The sequence below is a fragment of the Taudactylus pleione genome, unplaced genomic scaffold, assembly GCF_031769625.1.
Source record: "Taudactylus pleione unplaced genomic scaffold, aTauple2 ptg001339l, whole genome shotgun sequence".
In the NCBI taxonomy this organism is placed as follows: domain Eukaryota; kingdom Metazoa; phylum Chordata; class Amphibia; order Anura; family Myobatrachidae; genus Taudactylus; species Taudactylus pleione.
Genome location: NW_028285739.1, coordinates 2,841,031 through 2,859,981, shown reverse-complemented (window position 1 = coordinate 2,859,981; position 18,951 = coordinate 2,841,031). Strand labels below are relative to the sequence as shown.

At 47.9% G+C, this 18,951-nt stretch overlaps 1 protein-coding gene across 5 annotated transcripts in view; it reads left to right on the top strand.

The window, feature by feature from the left end:
* Positions 1–18,951, top strand: part of CENPC (centromere protein C) — a 250,358-nt gene that overhangs the window by 214,393 nt on the left and 17,014 nt on the right. For all 5 annotated transcript variants that reach the window (XM_088463308.1, XM_088463309.1, XM_088463307.1 and 2 more), the window contains one exon: positions 8,738–8,889. In XM_088463308.1, the coding sequence (XP_088319434.1) occupies positions 8,738–8,889 (152 nt within the window). The remainder of the gene's footprint in view (positions 1–8,737; positions 8,890–18,951) is intronic.

The window sequence follows — 18,951 nt, the reverse complement described above, 5'->3', positions numbered from 1 at the left end:
GGTGTTGAGTATTCAGCCTCCCTTCGTTTCCCCTGTTGTCCCGTGGGACTTGACTCTAGTTCTGAAGGTTTTACAGGCTCCTCCGTTCGAGCCTTTAAATTCAATAGACATCAAGTGGCTAACAGCAAAGACGGTATTTCTTCTTGCTATGGCATCCGCACGTAGTGTCGGATTTAGCTGCGCTTTCCTTCCGTGAGCCGTTCTTGATATTTCATCAAGACAGAGCAATACTACGTACTAGGGAGGGTTATCTTCCGAAAGTAGTATCTAAATTTCATATTAATGAAGAAATAGTAGTTCCAGCATTCCAGGGCTCTGGTCTCTCACCAGGTGATGCTTCCCTGGATGTGGTCCGTGCATTGAGAATTTATGTGAGACGCACGAGCAAATGGAGGAAGTCTGATTCATTGTTTGTGCTTTATGGTTGTCATAGGCGTGGCTGGCCAGCCAATAAACAGACACTGGCCAGGTGGATTCGCATGGCAATTTCATTGGCTTATACACAGGCTGGTATGAGGGTGCCGGATTCAGTGACGGCACATTCTACTAGGGTGGTGGGTCCATCATGGGCGGCCCGCCGGGGTGCTTTTGCTGAGCAATTATGTAAGGCAGCCACTTGGTCTTCCATCCATACCTTCGTCAAATTTTATTCCTTTGACACTTTTGCCTCTCAGGATGCTTCCTTCGGGCGTAGGATTCTCCTCTCTTCCGAGAGTCAGGAGCGTCCCCTCCCGTAGGGTTAGTGCTTTGGGATATCCCCAACGTAATGGCTGTGGACCCCATGGACCCTGAAGAAGAAAATAAGAGTTATGGTATGACATACCTTTAACTCTTTTTCTTCGAGGTCCATGGGGTCCACAGGACACCCACCCAGACGCACCTGTAATTCTAGGGGAGGTTTCCGTAATTTTCTTCTCTTGAGAGTCTGGACTCATGAGTATGGGTTTCTTCTTTCTTACCCTTTGTTTGTCTCCGCCTGCTTGAGCTTGGTAACGAACTGGCTACCTGAGGCAGGGGGTGGGGTATATGAGGAGGAACCCTGGTGCATCCTGGGAGCAGAGAGCCAGGCAAGTGCCTGCGCTGCCACTGAACCTCCAGGATAGGGGGCTGGAGCGCCGTGGAGTTGCGCTTGAGCATCCGGGGGGTTAAATGCATGCCAGGGGAGCATTTCCTGTACAGCGCAGGCGGCGCCTCCCCCGCTGCACACAGCACCGCTTTTTCCTGAGTGATTCAGCAGGGTGCTTCAGCGCTTCTTTCCCGGGCCCGCCCACACTGAGTTCTCCACCGGCTATCTATTTGGGCTTACTACGCTGGTCTCAAGCAGTGCGGTACCTGGTTCCCCCCTACATACCTCTCCTCCAGAAGTAAGGTCAGAGTATGTAGCACTGTTCCTACTAGACATTAGTCTTGTAGTTGATTATAGTGTCATTGTGCAGGTTGTTTTCTCTGCATAGTTAGTGACTTATGCTAGCGCTGTGTGTCTGATTTCTTTAACTATCCCTAACTTTCTTCCCTTCAGCCCTTTAATGTCGGGTGGGAATTTGCCTCAGTCAGAAATTCTTGCTGTGTGGTGGGTCACATTGCTTGTCATGTCTGGGAGTGATGATTCACTGCAAAATGGTGCTCCTCTCCTGCCTATCTGCTCCAGATGTATAGTAGGCATTGGAGAAGGGGATGTATTTCAGGAGAGCTTATGTATAACATGTTATTCTCTTTCCTGTACTCCTGCTGTGCCTATAATGTCACATGGACTTGTCTTGCACAAGCCTTGAATACATTGGTGGAACGGTTGTCTGCCCCTCCTGTGTTCTCCCCAATGGGGTTTCTGCAGCAGGCAGTAGTCCCATCCCCGGTAATATGGGTCCCGGGACAGATGATGTTGGCACAATGTTCCCCTCCACAGCCGCTTCCCCCTGAGGAACCGGTCTGGGCAAACACGTTGTCCACTACGGTACAGAACCTGACGGATAGGTTACAAGAACCTCCGCTTAGGCCTGCTAAGAGACCGTTCCTGTCACCCCCACTCACTCAGTATAATGATTATGATGTCGGATGAGGAAGCCCACTCCTAAGGAGGTTGAGGCTAGGTCTAATATATTTATTCCGGGCCTCATTCGGGCCGTCCGTATGGCCATGCTCATCACGGATGATGGCCTTCCCGCAGCTACGCCCACATATGCCTACTTAAAGGATGTTAAAGGTGCGGCTGCTGTTTTTCCCTTATCTGGCCAGTTGGTGGATCATTTAGAGGAGGCGTGGAAGTTTCCAGGGAAACTATTTCAACAAAAGCGCCTGTCTTATGCATACGTTTTTGCGGACAGCTATTTAATTAACTGGGAGTTTCCCCCTCAGGTGGATTCTCATGTGATAAGTGCAACTTTACCAAGGCTGTACATGTCATCTCTGACTGATGCTACAGACCGTAAGATGGAGGTGCATCTTAAGTCCATTTACTCCCTCGCTGGAGGGGCCTTTAGACTGACTATGGCAGTCTGTTGGGTGGCTCGGGCCATGGAAGGATGGTCTGATGTCCTGGCAGCGTTTTTTCCTCCTGATGCTCCCAGAAAGCACATTGTACTAGTGGGCAACCTCCGGGATTCAGCTGCGTACATGAATGAGGCAGCTTTGGATGTGAACCTACTTACTTCAAGGATTTCCGTGGCAGCGGTTTCTGCTCGCCGCTCCTTGGGGAGAGTTCTTGGAGAGTGGATGCTGAAGCCAAGAAGGGCTTGGAATGCTTACCTTATAATGGTCAGGTTCTGTTTGGCCCTGATTTAGACAAAATTGTGGATACGCTGGCGGCAGCTAAATCTGCATGTCTGCCTACAGCTCCGATTCCATCCGAATCTGGGACCTCGTCCTTTCGTTCCTATCGTCCCCAGGGTAAACCTAAGTTGTAGTCTTTTCCGAGACCCACCGGAGCCAAAAAGGCTGCTAAACCGTGGAAACAGGCTTGGAGCACTGGCCGCCAAACCAGACGACAAGCCCTCAGCCTGACGGGACGGGCCTCTCCTTGGGGGACCCCAAGGTGGGAAGCCAACTTCTACAATTTGCCCAGTGCTGGTGTCACACCACCGCAGACACTTGGGTGAGAGAAGTGGTCTCTCACGGGTATATGCCCTCTCTTTCCGCAGAAGCCTTCCCCATCAATTCTTCACCACCGGCCTTCACTCTGTTCTTTAAAAGGCCCTGGAAAACCAGAAAGTTGTGCACTCTATGCTCCAAGCAGGGGTCATAGTGCCTGTCCCGTTACCCCAATGGGGGATGGGTTATTTTTCCAAACTCTTTCTGGTACAGAAACCGAACGGTTCATACCGTCCTATCCTCAACCTCTAGTCCCTAAACAAATTTCTCAGGGTATCGTGGTTCAGGATGGAAACTCTGCGTTCCATTCTTTTAGATATGGAACTTGGGGATTTTAGGGTGTCTCTGGATATCCAGGATGCCTACCTGCATATCCCTATTGCCACAGCTCATCAATGTTCCCTCAGATTTGCTGTATTGGATCACCATTACCGGTTTCAAGCTCTACTCTTTGGTCTCTCCACTACACGGGTATTTACCAAGGTAATGGCGGCCCACCTACGGCTTCTGGGGGTTCACCTGCTACCCTATCTGGACGACCTTCTACTGTTAGCAGGATCTCCAGAAGTACTTTGCAGCCATCTGCAACTGACTATGTCAGTGTTGCAGACTCACGGCTGGCTGATAAATTGGAAGAAGCCCTCTCTAACTCCATCCCAGAGGATGATCCATCTGGGTGCTCTGTTGGACTCTCATCAGCAGCGGATCTTCTTAACAAAAAAAAAGATCTCTGTGTCCAGGGACGCCGAGTGCCCATTCACTCAGCGATGCGCTAACTGGGGTCCATGGTGTTGACGTTTGACATGGTGGATTATGCCCAGTTTCATTCCAGACCTCTGCAGAGGTTTAGTTCTCTCCAGGTGGGATGGACTACCCATCAGATAAAGACACAAACGATGGTGCTTTCTCCGAAGGTACGCCTGTCTCTATCTTGGTGGTTATAGACGTCTCATCTCAACAAAGGACGCCCATTTTGGATCCCGTACTGGGTCCTTCTCACGACTGATGCCTGTCTATGGGGCTTGGGTGCTGTGACGGGTCCACACGTCTTTCAGGGATGGTGGACATCAGCGGAATCTGCCCTCCCGATCAGTATTTTGGAACTTCGGGCAGTGTTCAGAGTGCTGCAACAAGCAAGACTCATTCTGCATGGAAGACCCGTGCAAATTCAGTCAGAAAACACCACCACGGTGGCTTACATAAACAGTCAAGGAGGAACTCGAAGTCAAGCGGCCCTGAAGGAGGTGTTCCGCAACCTGGGCGGAAGGCTATATCCCAACCATCTCAGCTGTGTTCATTCCAGGAGTCCTCAACTGGGAAGCGGACTTCCTCAGCCAGCACCATGTGTATCCAGGAAAATGGTCTCTTCACCAGGAGGTATTTCAGTTCCTAGTGGACAAATGGGGCCTTCCAGATATAGACCTCATGGCCTCCAGACACAACCGCAAGCTGCTTATGTACGGGTCCAGAATAAGAGACTCAGAGGCTCTCCTGGTAGCGTTCTGTCGGTACGGTGGACCTTCTAGTTTGTGTACCTGTTTCCTCCGTTCTCCCTTCTTCCTCGTGTGCTTCGAAAGTTCAAACAAGAAGGGGGTACGATCCTGCTGGTGGCTCCAGCATGGCCCAGACGTCACTGGTACACAGATCTGCGGAGTCTCTCCATTGACACTCTTGTTTGTTGTTGCCTCAACGTCTGGACTTGTTGTCTCAGAGTCCTTGCTTTTACCCGGATCTGTCTCGTGTGAGTGTGGGTTCAGCGTAGGATTGCTTCGCTACCTGTTATCCGCACCTTTATGCGGGGTGTCATTCGCATTCAGCCTCCCTTTGTCACTCCAGTGGCTCCTTAGGATTTGGCTGTGGTCCTTAGGGCTCTCCAAAGGACTTCCATTTGAACACTGTGGCTCAGTTTACTTCAGATAGCTTGCACCACAGATTGTATTTCTTCTAGTTAGTGCTTCAGCTAAAAGGATGGCAGATTTGGGGGCTCTCGTCGCCCTCCCTTTCTGGTTTTCAATAGGAACAGGGCAGTTCTTAGGACTCGCCCTGGTTTCCTTCCTAAGGTGGTGTCTAGTTTCCACATTAATGAGGAAGTTATAGTACCGGCCTTTAACTCACCAGACCTTTCAGCAGGTGAGGCCTCATTGGATGTGTTACGTGCTCTCTGTATTTCCGTGGACCGTACCAGTTCCCTTCGGAAGTCGGACTCCCTGTTTGTCCTCTACGGTTTCCATAAGAAGGGATGGCCTGCCAACAAACAGACGTTGGCAAGGTGGATCGCATGGCAATCTGAGGCTTGCGCTCATGAGGGCATTCCAGTACCGTCCGCTGTTACTGCTCATTCTACTTGGTCTGTGGGTACCTCATGGGCAGTTCGCTGTGGCGCCTCGGCTGTTCAGCTTTGTATGGCGGCCACGTGGTCTTCTGTCCATACCTTTTGTAAGGTATTATGCATTTGATACCTTTGCCTCTCCTTTCTGCACAGGAGCATCCCCACCCTTGAAGGTACTGCTTATGGACATCCCCAAGGTGTCCTGTGGATACCCTATGGACCCTGCAGTAGAAGAGAGATGGTAAGAACTTACTTTTGTTATCTCTATTTCTACAAAGTCCATAGGGTTCCACAGGACTCCCACCCTGTCGCAACTGTGTTTCAGATGGGTATAGTTCTGGTCACTGGTATTTCCATCTCCCTCTCTGTGAGAGTGTGACTCTTGTGTGTTTCAATCTTCCTTTTGTTTTCTCCTCCGGCCTATGGCCTGGTACGTAACTGAAGGTGCCTTGGCCTGGGGGCGGGGTATAGGAGAGGTGGCCCCAGTGCATCCTGGGACTAAAAGATTAACTGTGTGGTGCCCGATGGTATCCTGTGGAACCCTATGGACTTCATAGAAATAGAGATAACAAAGGTAAGTTCTTACTATATCTCTTATTTTATACAGCTCCACAGATAGTGTCCCTACTTGCTGGCACCACAGAATTTTTTTATACAGTTCCCAGATGCTGTCCCCACTTGCAGGCTCCCAGATGCTGTCCCCACTTGCAGGCTCCCAGATGCTGTCCCCACTTGCAGGCTCCCAGATGCTGTCCCCACAGATTTTTCTTTCAGCTCCTACACAGAGAGAGTGGACGCAGGACTACTCTAATGTATTCAGGTGACTGTTCCCGCCTGAACAGTGCGCCCGTGCTTTTATACAGGGGAAGAAATCTCTGCCCTCCAGCCCAACACCGTCCCTGCCCTGTGATGGGCCCGAGCTGCACAATCCGGCACTTTCCCCCCACCCCAATGCACCACACGTCCCGTCGCCCAGTACCCTCACTAACGTCACGTGTCCTTATTGCCAGCAGACACGGAGCCTCTGATGGGAAGAACATGTGACATCAGCGCAGCTCGGCGTCTCATCCGGCATCCATGTTCATGGCAACAAGGACACGGTGAGGGTGACCGGGGCGACAGGGAACGCAGCGCATTGGGGCGAGGGAGAGTGCCATACAGTAAGTTGAACGGTGACGTGGCGCATTGAAAGTGCTGGGCAGTCGCTGTTTCTTGCTGGGTGTTGCGCCCGCAACGAACAGCCTTGGGAGAACACTGTATTGCTTTTATGTTAACATTGATCTTAATACATAGAGGAAATATATCCTATATAATCTAATGAATTTGGCATGCAAAACATAACACAATGCAATTTGTCAGATTACAGTATATATGTATACATATGCACACACACTGAAGTGGCAAACATCATGGGTAGCGGTATGTCAAAGTGGAAATGCCCAGACATGCACCATTTGTAATCTGTCATTTTGTGAGTCAGTTTGAACTCTGACGAGGCTGCGCGGCATGATAGTTGGTGCCCAACAGATGGGACATGTCGAATGTCCGCATTTCCAAAGTTATGCGGACATTCGACATTCCTCGATCTACGATGTCACGTGTATACTGGGTATAACTCAAGGAAGGCATTACCACCCACCACAAACAGCACAGTGGCCGACCCCAGGTGATTAATGATTGTAACAAGCGGAGTCTGGCCAGAATTGTCCGTGGTAAAAGATAAGCGACACTGGTTGAAATCACATTCACATTCAATGCAGGATGTACCAGCAGGTCAGTGGAGCATTCTTTAGCTTCCATGGGATATGGGAGCAGAAGACCCACGCAGAGTGCCCCTGTTAACACTACGACAGCGGACACAGTGTCTTACCTGGACTTGTGACATTGCTAATAGGACCCCGGGGAGTACTGGCAACATGTAGCATGATTTGATGAGTCACGGTTTCAGTTGTGTCGGGCTGATGGTAGGTTTTGGGTGTGGCGTAGACCCAAAAAGGCCATGGACCCCAGTTGTCAAGGCACCGTGCAGGTTCGTGGTTGTTCCATAATGGTGAGGGGTGTTCATGTGGCATGGGTTGGGCCCTCTGGTCCGCCTGAACACGTCATTCACCGGTAACTGCTACATTGTATTGCTTGATGACCATTTGCAGCCCTTCATGGACTTGATGTACTCCCACAGCAATGGGATATTCCAGCAGGATAAAGCACTGTGTCATCGGTTCCAAGTTGTCCAGAATTGGTTCGAGGAGCATTCTAGAGACTCCCGACGAATGGTGTGGCCAACACGTTTGTCCAGCATGAACCCAATCGAGCATTATGGGACCTGGTGTGGAGAGGTCCATTTGTACCCAAGATCCTGCACCTACAAATATCAGACGAGCTGTGGGAAGCTATCCAGACGGCATGAGTCAACATCACTCCAGAGGTCTCCTGTCCGTTTGAGGAATCGATACCACATCGAGTTGCTGCACTTTGCCGGGCTAGAAAGAGTACTACACGATACTAGGGGGTAAATTTACTAAGATGAGAGTTCTTAGAAATATAAATGTTGCCTATAGCAATCAATCAGATTCTCACTGTTATCTTCTAGATTCTAAATAGAATCTGATTGGTTGCTGTGGGCAACATCTCCACTTCTAAAAACTTTTATCTTAATAAATTTACCCCTATGCATCTAATCCCATGACTTTTGCCATTGCAGTGTAATTAAAATACATGTATTTTGCTATATATATTTTTATATTTTTATATATATATATATATATATATATATATATATATATATATATAGTGTGTGTATGTATGTGTGTGTGTGTGTGTGTGTGTGTGTGTATATATGTGTGTATATATATATTAGCACAAAACAGAGCGGCACTTGGAGACAAAGCTTCGTGATTGAAATTAGAGGTTTTAATATCAACGTTTCGGGGTATGAATAAGAGTCGCCATGGCGGCCGCAGCTAATCGCTTGGTGCGATGCAATTGCACGTTTGCAGAGTGATCGGCAAATATGGATATATCTGTATAGTGTACTAGGTACTTAGGATTAGTGTTTTGGCGCGGCTAAATTGCAAAGCCTGTGGTGCGCTAAACAGGGATAGGGGCATGTTTAGCATTGTTGAAAACTATAAAACTATGCCACTGCTCAGGTATATATTATGTCCTTAGCATGCTACCTCCCATGTGTGCTACAGCTGATTTATTCTGTTCATGTTTCTCAACTCCCATCAAGTGCTTTACAGTAAAAACTTGCTGAACTCTGTCACAGGATCAATAACTTTCATTTTCTTAATTTTGTTATGGTATTTTTTTTGTTTATTACAGACTGTATCCATCCTAGTGAAAGAAGTAAATTCATCGGGAATGAATACTTCAAAATTTGGACCTCCTATCAGCATAATATGTTTACCACTGGGAAGCTGAAACTTGCTCCACTAAAGGAAAAAGTGAACACGGCTTCCATGTTTGACATAATTGTAAGTACATTGGAATGACAAAATTCCAAATTTTGAATAGATTCTGTTTATGGAGAATTAAGATCATATTTAGGGTGGACTTGCTGCAGCTCCTGGGTTTAATTTCCAAAGCTATTCAATTAGCAGCACAGGAGGGTGCGAACAGAAATGTGCATTAAGTGCAGCCTGCAAGCCTACAGCAAGCTGTAATTGAATAAATTGGGCACTTACTGCAGGCTTGCAGCCCCTTGGATTAAGTGCAGCGGGTAATTGAATTCAGCCTTAGTATGTTATTTTTGCACACATTTAAATGTGTTCATCATGTATTGGTGGAAAAGTTACACTTACTAGAAACCAGAAAAATCTTTACTCCAACATCTAATTTCACACACAGTACTGTTTGTTCCAGTTGTTAAATTCTTTCAACTGAGTGAGTCCTTACAGCAAATTGGAGTTCATGCAAAAGTGAAGTATCATCCATCGACATGCCCCCAAGAGTATCTTTTGCAGTATTTTTACTATCCTACTTCTAAACTCAGGGCCTGATTCAGAGCCGGACGCTCTTTCAGAGCGCTCGCTCTGAATCAGTTCCCTCCCTCTCTTTTTTAAGAGCGGCCTCCTGGCCGCTCGCATAGCTGTGGGTGACCACCCACAGCTATAGCGAGTGGCCAAAAAGATGGTCGCGATGCTCAAGACCATCGCGACCATCGGGGGTCTCGTCTGCCGCAAGCCCTGGAGTGCTTTTGGCTCTATCAGAGCCAAAATCACTCTCACTGACATCATTTGTGATATCAGTGGGGCCGGCCCCAGACAGTAGGCGTTCCCATGGGAACGCCTCCGTCTGGGCAGCAACGCCCCGGCACGCCCACCAAAGGGGGCAAGCTGTCACTCAACATTGACAGCACGCCTCCTTTGTAGCGAGACCCATAGCGACTGCTTGCCCGTCGCTATGCGGGTCTCGCGCATGCGCACGACGGAGCCGGCTCCCTCGTGCGCACGCGCACTTGGCCAACATCGACCCGCTTGCGACCGCTCGCGAGCGGGTCTGAATCAGGCCCTCAGTGAGAAATCAGTCTGGAGCTAATGCAGAGTTGGCCATTAAGAGTGTAAATTATAAGTAATACATTTACATGCAAAAATAGCGTATTTTTACCCTCAAAATACATTTCTTTAAGTATACAAAAAGCATATTTTTTTGCCTGGCTGATGAACAAATCACCAAACAGTGTTAACCGAGCATTCGCAAACAGCCAATCTCAAGCAGTTTGCTAGTACTGGCTTCCATCTTCTTCATCCACTATTTGCACCCATCTTTTACATTACATACCTCTGATGACTTGTGTCAGTTTAGCACATTTCGTGGTTTGCCTCTGAGTTGCTTTATTAGCAATATACTGTACAGTATAAGAAACATGGATGTTTGATTTGCTTTTATTTGGCTACAAATTGAAAACACGTCAGGGGGATATCCTGTTCCTACATGAACACTGTTGACTGCCACTTCCAGATGTAAACAAGCCACTGGGTGTTCCATCTCCACTAGACAAGGTAAAGACTGGCTCCAGATGAAGCAGCCCATCCATGTCTTAAAGTGCTGTCATATTTTGTTTCTGATGATATTTCCACAGAAACTCTTATTTTAAAGATATCTTTGTTTGTAATTGCAGTTGTTTATTAAAGATTCACTCGGTATTACCATTTCTTCAGGGTCCATAGGCTCCACAGGGAGACCTTGGGCTGTAGGTGATGGGAACTAATCCGGGCACCACGCAGTTAAAGCTTTAGCTCCCAGGATTTACTGGGACCACTCTCCCTATACCTCGCCCCTGAGCCACCTCAGTTTCGTTGGTGCCCAACCGGAGTCGGGTCACCATTTTGCAGCAGTGTTCATCAGCCCCTAAAGCTTTTTTCTTTATTTTATTTAGTTACTTCTACAAGCGACTAGAGTGCACAGCAACAGACTGTCCGCGGGACGTCTGTGCTGCCGCTCCGCCACCCCTCCGGTGTCGCGACGCCAGTACTGATCGTGGATCTCGGCTGGCATTCCGGGGTCAGCGCTAGCCAGGGCCCCTGGAGAGGACCCGGACATCGGGACGGTAAGGCGGGTCGCCGCTCGTGGTGACCCGTGTATAATGGCAGTCGATAACTCCGGTCCCGGGACAGACCGGAGGCGCTGTGTGTGGACGCAGGCTCTGGCCATCGCACTCCAACTTGACCACCAGGGACATTATTGGTTGCAGGTTTCCCAGGGCTTAATAACCAGTCAAGGGAGACCGCTTCCCTGTTGAAGCGGGTCCTCCCCTCTGCTCAGCGTGCCTTTCCACTGCGGTCTGGCTTCCCTGAGCTGCTCTCCTCCTTCGGACATGCCCCCTCTGAGTTCTCCGGCAGCCATTCTCTAAGTGTACAGTCGTAGCTCTCCCAGGACAGCGCGTGGTCCGGTCCCCCTGCATACCTCTCCCCAGGGTCAGCATATGTAGCGCTATTTCCTACCAGACACTGCGTCTGTGTAGTTGAGTATAGTGCTGCTTTGCATCGTCTTTCCTGCATAGTACGTGACTTGTCCCCAGTGCTATCTCTGTCTTTTTTCAATCTGTCATCTTATGACTATACCCTTTCTCTCATTCTGCCCTAAATACAGGTGGTGTTAAGGGTCGTTCATACCTGACCTCAGATGTGAGTGTGTGTGTGTGTGTGTATGTATATATATATATGTGTGTGTGTGTGTGTCTATGTATATATATATATATATATATATATATATATATTTATATACACACAATATTTCTGAGGTCTGTCACATACTGTTGTGTGCTGCACTGTGCCAGATTCCTGCATCTTGCAAAAGCATAAGACAGGACCAGTTTATTGCTCCCTGTTAGTATCTATACTTAACTCGTGGTTGCTTTGTATGCAGGGCCAGATTCAGACCCTCTCGCTTGGAAGCGTTCGCACGCAGCCAGACTATTTTTGCATTCTGCACATGCTTACGTATCGCAATGCGCGTGCGCGAACCAGTGCGAACGATCGGGAAGCGTACGCTCGCCGCGCATAGACTGCCCTGTAAAATGAGTGACAGGAGAAGCCGTTTGTAGAAGTTGGTAGGGGCAGGTCACTAGAAACGGGGGAGTGGAGGTGCAAACGCAGGCGTGCCTTAGCATCTTAACGCCGTTTCAGAGGCGTGCATAATTAACAGGCAGCGTCATAATATACGTCACCTGGTTGTATTTCACCCTGAAGTGCTTGCGGTAAGGTATAGTCAACCACAAGCACTGCATTCACTTACGGTGGTACTCGATGTACAGTACCGATGGTTACATACAGATCCTGGAGATGACGTGCGCAAGTGGGCGTCTTAAGACAGGCTGGTGGGCGTCTGCATACACAGAGCGATCGCACGCCATGACATAAAGTGCATCCGGAAAGTATTCACAGCGCTTCACTTTTTTTTAAATTCATTTTTGTCCTCAAAATTCTACACACAATTCCCCATAATGACAATGTGTATAGAAAAAATTTGAGATTTTTGCAAATGTAATAAAAAAAAACCTATGAAATATCATGTACATAAGTATTCACAGCCTTTGCCATGAAGCTCAAAATTTAGCTCAGATACATCCTGTTTCCACTGATCATCCTACAGCTTAATTGGGGTCTACTGTACCTGTGGTAAATTCAGTTGATTGGACATGATTTTGAAAGGCATACATCTGTCTATATAAGGTCCCACACTTGACAGTGCTTGTCAGAGCACAAACCAAGCATGAAGTCCAAGAAATTGTCTATAGAACTCCGAAACAGGATTGTCTCGAGGCACAAATCTGGGGAAGGGTACAGAAAAATATCTACTGCTTTGAAGGTCCCAATGAGCACAGTGGCCTCCATCATCCGTAAATGGAAGAAGTTTGGAACCACCAGGACTCTTCCTAGAGTTGGCCGGCCGTGTAAACTGAGCAATCGGGGAAGAAGGGCCCTAGTCAGGGAGGTGACCAAGAACCCGATGGTCACTCTGCCAGAGCTACAGCATTCGTCTGTGGAGAGAGGAGAACCTTCCAGAAGGACAACCATCTCTGCAGCAATCCACCAATCAGGCCTGTATGGTAGAGTTGCCAGACGGAAGCCACTCCTTAGTAAAAAGCACATGGCAGCCCACCTCGAGTTTTCCAAAATGCACCTGAAGGACTCAGACAATGAGAAACAAAATTCTCTGGTCTGATGAGACAAATATTTAATTCTTTGGTGTGAATGCCAGACATTATGTTTGGAGGAAACCAGGCACTGCTCATCACCATGCCAATACCATCCCTACAGTGAAGCATGGTGGTGGCAGCATCATGCTGTGGGGATGTTTTTCAGTGGCAGGAACTAGGAGACTAGTCAGGATAGAGGGAAAGATGAATGCAGCAATGTACATAGACATCCTGGATGAAAACCTGCTCCAGAGTGCTCTTGACCTCAGACTGGGGCGACAGTTTATAAGTGTTGAACAAAGGTTGTGAATAATTATGTACATGTGATTTCTTATTTGTTGTTTTTGTTTTTTTTAATTCAATTTGCAAAAATCTCAAAAAAACTTTTTACACATTGTCATTATGGGGTATTGTGTGTAGAATTTTGAGGACAAAAATGAATTTATTCCATTTCGGAATAAGGCTGTAACAGAACAAAATGTGGAAAAAGTGAAGTGCTGCGAATACTTTCCGGATGCACTGTAGTGGGCGTGCTAATGCCTTGCCGTGCGATTGCCTGCCATGTTGGGAGTGTTCCGGATTTGCATATGCTGGGTGCATACGAATGCATCTAGCGAGCGGGTCTGAATCGAGCCCACAGTGCGCTATTGTGCGTCATTTACCCCGCAGATATGTCTGACAAGGTTAATGGACACATTCCTGTACTTTTGTTGCAATCTTACAGATTATGTACTGCAGGTTTCAGTTAGGAGGATGTGGTTCAGGATGGACTATGTATGAGGTGTTATAAGTCGTCATGTTCCTCGAAGCCCCTGACATCAGTACACGAGCACCATTGGGCGGCTTTCTCTCAGATGCTGGCCTCCATTGTAGACCGCCTGGCAGTCCTGGCTGTTGTTCCTCCTATGGGAGTACTGCAGCAGCCCGTCCCTCACTCGCAGGGACTACCACTGAATATGCAGACCCCTTCTGTACCTCAGCAGGCAGTCATGCCCACAGTGGGATTGCTACAGAGCCCTCCACCATGGGTGGATGTCTTCTCTAACTCAGTATAGAGTCTGGTAGCAACCTCTACTGCTTTTCAAACCATGTTACAGAGTGAGAAGCCCGTTAGACCAGCTAAGAGTCCGATGTTGTAAATCTCAATCCACACAGCTATCAGAGTCTGAGATGTCTTCTGATGACGGAGAGGTGGCTGATACCTCTAACCCTGACTCCCTTCGGCAAGAGCCGGAACCTAAGTCAAGGATTAATATTCCTGCCTTGGTGCGTGCGGTCAGATCCGCTTTGGTTATTGAGGATTATGAGCCAGTCCCTAAATCCAAACACGCACTGTTTAAACAGGTGAAGGTGACTTCAGCAGTATTCCCTCTGTCAGATCATCTTGTGGATCACATGGCGGATGCCTGGCAATCGCCTGGTAAGAGGTATCAACCTCAGAAATGTTTGACCTCCTGTTACCCGTTTCCGGAGGCTTATTGTAAAAAGTGGGAATCCCACACCTGCGGTGGATTCACACGTCACACGGCTAATAAAAAGTGCAACGTTTCCTATGCATTCCATTTCTTCCTTAAAGGATCCTACGGATAGGAAGGTGCAAACTTGCCTGAAGTCTATTTAATCTCTTTCAGGAGCTGTTGCCTGCCCATCCATGGCTATCTCCTGGGTAGCTAAGTCTATAGAGATTTGAGCCGATACACTTGAGGACTCCTCGGAAGTTCCAGAGGATCAGGTGTCACTGAACGGCCATATTAGGGACGTGGCTGCATATATTGGTGAGGCCGCTCTGGATGCTAGTCTACTGACATCCATGGTTTCGGGCGCGGCCGTGTCTGCTCGCCGTTCCCTGTGGTTACGCTATTGGAGCACAGATGCCGATTCTAAGAAAGGCCTGGAGGCCTTACCCTATAATGGGGAGAATTTGTTTGGTCCAGACCTGGCAGGATTATTGACGCGTTAGCCAAATCAAAATCTGCAATTCTGCCTTCAGCATCTGCTCCTGCAAAGGCTCGTAGCTCCTCCTTTAGATCCTTTCCTAGGCAGTCTGCTGCCAAGAAAACTGCCAAGCTTAAGAAACAGGCCTTGGAGCACAAGACACCCAGCCTCCAAACAGGAGTATAAACCCGCAGTCTGACTGGGTGGGCCTCCCTCTGGGGAACTCCAAGTGGGAGGCCGACTTCTTCCGTTCGCCCAGTACTAGTGTCAAACCACCAAGGATGTTTGGGTAAGAGAAGTGGTCTCTCAGGGATATGCCCTCTCATTCCTTCGAAGGCCTCCCCACCAGTTTTTCTGCACAGACCCTCTTTCAGACAAAACCAAGGCCTTGCAGATCCAGAAAGTCATACAGTCCTTGCTGCAAGCATTGGTAATTGTACCAGTTCCACTATCTCAACGAGGGACTGGTTACTATTCTACTCTTTCTGTTTCAGAAACCGAATGGGTCTCATCGGCCTATCCTCAACCTCAAAGCTCTGAACAAGTTCCTCAGGGTGCCCAGGTTCAGGATGGAAACCTTGCAATCCATCATACTGGCTATGGAACCTGGGGATTACATGGTATCTCTGGACATTCATGATGCGTACCTTCCTGTTCCCATTACACCTTCTCACCAGGGTTATCTGCGGTTTGCTATACTGCAACAACACTTCCAGTTTCAGGCGCTGCCCTTTGGCCTATCCATAGCTCCAAGGGTATTTACCAAAATTATGGGTGTCATGGCAGCCCACCTGCGAAGTCAGGGTATCCGGCTCCTACCATATCTGGACAATCTCCTCTTGTTAGCGAGTTCTCCAGAAGTGCTTCACTACCACCTGCAACTGACAGTTGCTTGTCTACAAACTGTCAGGATACGGCCTGGGATCGGCCTTTTCATTGAACTGGTGTCTTTAGGCTCCGAGGCGTTCAGTTGCCAGTTGTAGTGATGGGTTAGGGCTGAGGATTCTCCACGAGGTCCGCATCCAAACTTCCGTGTTAGCGGGCATAGGCGCTGGTTGGTTCATCTTACCTGATCAGTCTCCTCCAATGGCAGCCCTGCGGTCTCTCAGCTGATTTCATGATCCAATGACCAGCTGCCTAAGGGTATTTAGGTCCGACTCCTGCAACAGGAAGTTGCTGATCAACATTACTGTATGACTGCACATAGTCGTTCCCTGTGACATCCGTCTCATGTTCCAGAGGCTGTATTACTTTCCTCTGTGTTCCTGGCTTCCTGTGCTTTCCTTAAGACCTCTGTGTGTTCAATCCTCGTGTTCAGTACAATTACAGTACAAGTTCATCCTGTGTGTCTCAAGTCACACCTCTGTGTATTCAATCCTCATGTTCAGTATAAATTGCAAGTTCATCCTGTGTGTCCCTAGTGGCATCCTTGTGTACTTTGTCTCCAAGTTTCAGCACAAGTTCAGTTTATACCTCCAGTGCGCTCCAAGTGGCATCTTCGTGTACTTGTTTCTGTGTCTCAGTAAACTTCATCCCTCCATATCCAGTACGTCTCCGGAGCATCTCAGCGTATTCAGTCTCATTACTAGCCATTCCTCTGTGATTTCTAGTGTTCCTTGTGTTAGTTGTTTTCTGTGTATTATTTCAGTCTTCTGCCATTCCCAAGTACCTGTCCAGAGGGCCGCGACCAGCTCACTTGGTGCGGCGAAAACTAAATCCCAGTTGGAGGGGTCACTAGAGAAAACCACCAAGTGATGGACTCTGCGCCTCTGGGCAGGTCTAGCCAAACATGGGTTTGGCCGCAATTAGAAGACTTAACCTGTCACCCTCGTCATTTGCCCACATCTATCCTAACCCCGCGGTTCTTAACCTCATCAGAGGTTTTCCTAGTGCCCGGTTGTGACAGTTTGATCAGCCCAAAAAAAAACATGCAAGCCGTCGGGTTTCTGCATCAAGTAAGTTGTCATGAATTGCTTGCCCGAATAAAAGCTCTCAAGATAAGTCTGCAACTCGTGAGTCAGCAACTGCAAGAATATTCTAGCCAATTAAAATGTTGTATTTCCATTCTCACTAGACTATCTCCATTTGATTTATAATTTGTTTCAGATGAAGTCTCCTATGTCTTTTTTTTCTCAAGTCTCATCTACACCTATGGCAGAAAATTCTTCTAAATCCTCTAATGCACCTTCCCAGTGTCTCCCGACCTCGCAGTTGTCTGATGCCGGCGTTACTAAACATTTCATGAGTTTTCTCCAGTTATTTGAACAACTACAATATCTTCTTCCCAAAATTTTCCAAGGTCTTTCTAAGGGTTCTAGTGCCCCAGCTGATTCAGTTACCATCTCCTCAACTCAAGATAGTGAGGCATTGAAGCTTCCTGCGTCCTAGACTTACTGAACTTGAACACCAGTGACGCCGGGAATGACACCTTTGCCGATATTGTGGTCATGAAGATCACTTTATTAAAGATTGTATTCTTCGTCCACTAGGAAATGGTGAAAAAAGTGAGAAAACCCATGTCTGCACTTTTGGTTCTGTCCATCAACCATCGGAGGTTTCAGTATCCCTTGGTCCAGACTAGGAAGAAAGGTCCACGAATAAGAAAAATCAAATTTTCAATTGGGGTACAGCCACAAGATATTGTTGTCCACATCAGGGAAATTTTGGGAAAATAGCTTTCTCTACAAAGCTCACAGAGACACAAGGTTCTAGTGGATCCGGTCTCAAACCAGACAAAATTTGTTGCATACCCTGTGCTAAGAATTCTAGTGATCCAGTAGGGTCTGGAGGAGCAACCATTGTGCTGTCCACTGGGGGAAAGTGTGACGTTACTACGCCAGAAGCAATTGTGCTATCACCTTCAATGGAACAAACTACCTTGCCGTAAACTCCTACCTGAGTTTGCTGTACCAATAAGGGTACACTGTACTAAAGTTTCTAGGAGAACTTTCGATACTCCAATGTTAGCTTCTGGTGTGGTTCGGGAAGGCTCTTCGGAACAACCGGTTCCTATTTCTATTAGTTCAAGTTTCAAGCCCCAGGAGGGGGATCCAAGTTTTGAACCCCAACATGGGGATTCCAGTTTCATTCCTCAGGGGGATATTTTAAGGGTCGTACCCCAGGAGAGGGTTTTGAATTTCTCTCCCCAAGGAAACCTTTTGAGTTTCACGCCCCAGGAGTGGGCCTTCGTTTGGAGTTCTATACCCCAGGCGGGGTTTACAAGTGTTTTGTCCCAGGAGGGGGTTTCTGTTTTGAGTTTTACACCCCAATAGAGGGTTTCAAGTTTTGTTCCTCCAGAGGGGTCTTATGATGCTATACCCCAGGAGGGGTTTTTGAGTATAGTACCCCAAGAATGGGTCTTCGGTCTCTCACCCCAGAAGGGCAGTATGTGATCTTGCATCCCAAGAAGCATCTCATGTTTCGTACCCCAGGAGGAAATGTCAAGTCAGTTACCCGAGGAGGAGGTCTCAAGTGTCACACCCCAGGATGGGGTTTCACGTCTCGTACCCCAGGCGAGGGTTTCAAGTCTCTCACCCCTGGAGGGGGTTTCAAGTCTCCCCCCCCCCCCCCCCAGGAGGGGGTTTAGAGTCTCTCACCCCAGTAGGAGATTTCATGTTTCACACCCCAAGAAGGGGGTCTCCATTTCAAGTCTCAGGCGGAGCTTTCGAGTGTGGTATCTCAGGAGAGGTCTTCAAAAGTCTCTCTTCTAAGAAAGGTTTCAAGTGACTCATCCTTTCCAGTCTGTATGTCCACTTCATCTGAAGTACCCATTTCTCAAGAAGAAAAGAGTTCTAAGTTAAGGACCATAAAAGTTTTTTGTTCTTCGTCAGATCTTTCTCCTGAAGACAAAACTAGTTCTACAGCTTAAAATTTCAATGCCAAGCAGATTCCCCTAGGTGCAAATAAATGCTTGTAAGGTCTAACGTTCGTGTTTACAGGAGTTTTGGAGTCCATAACAAAA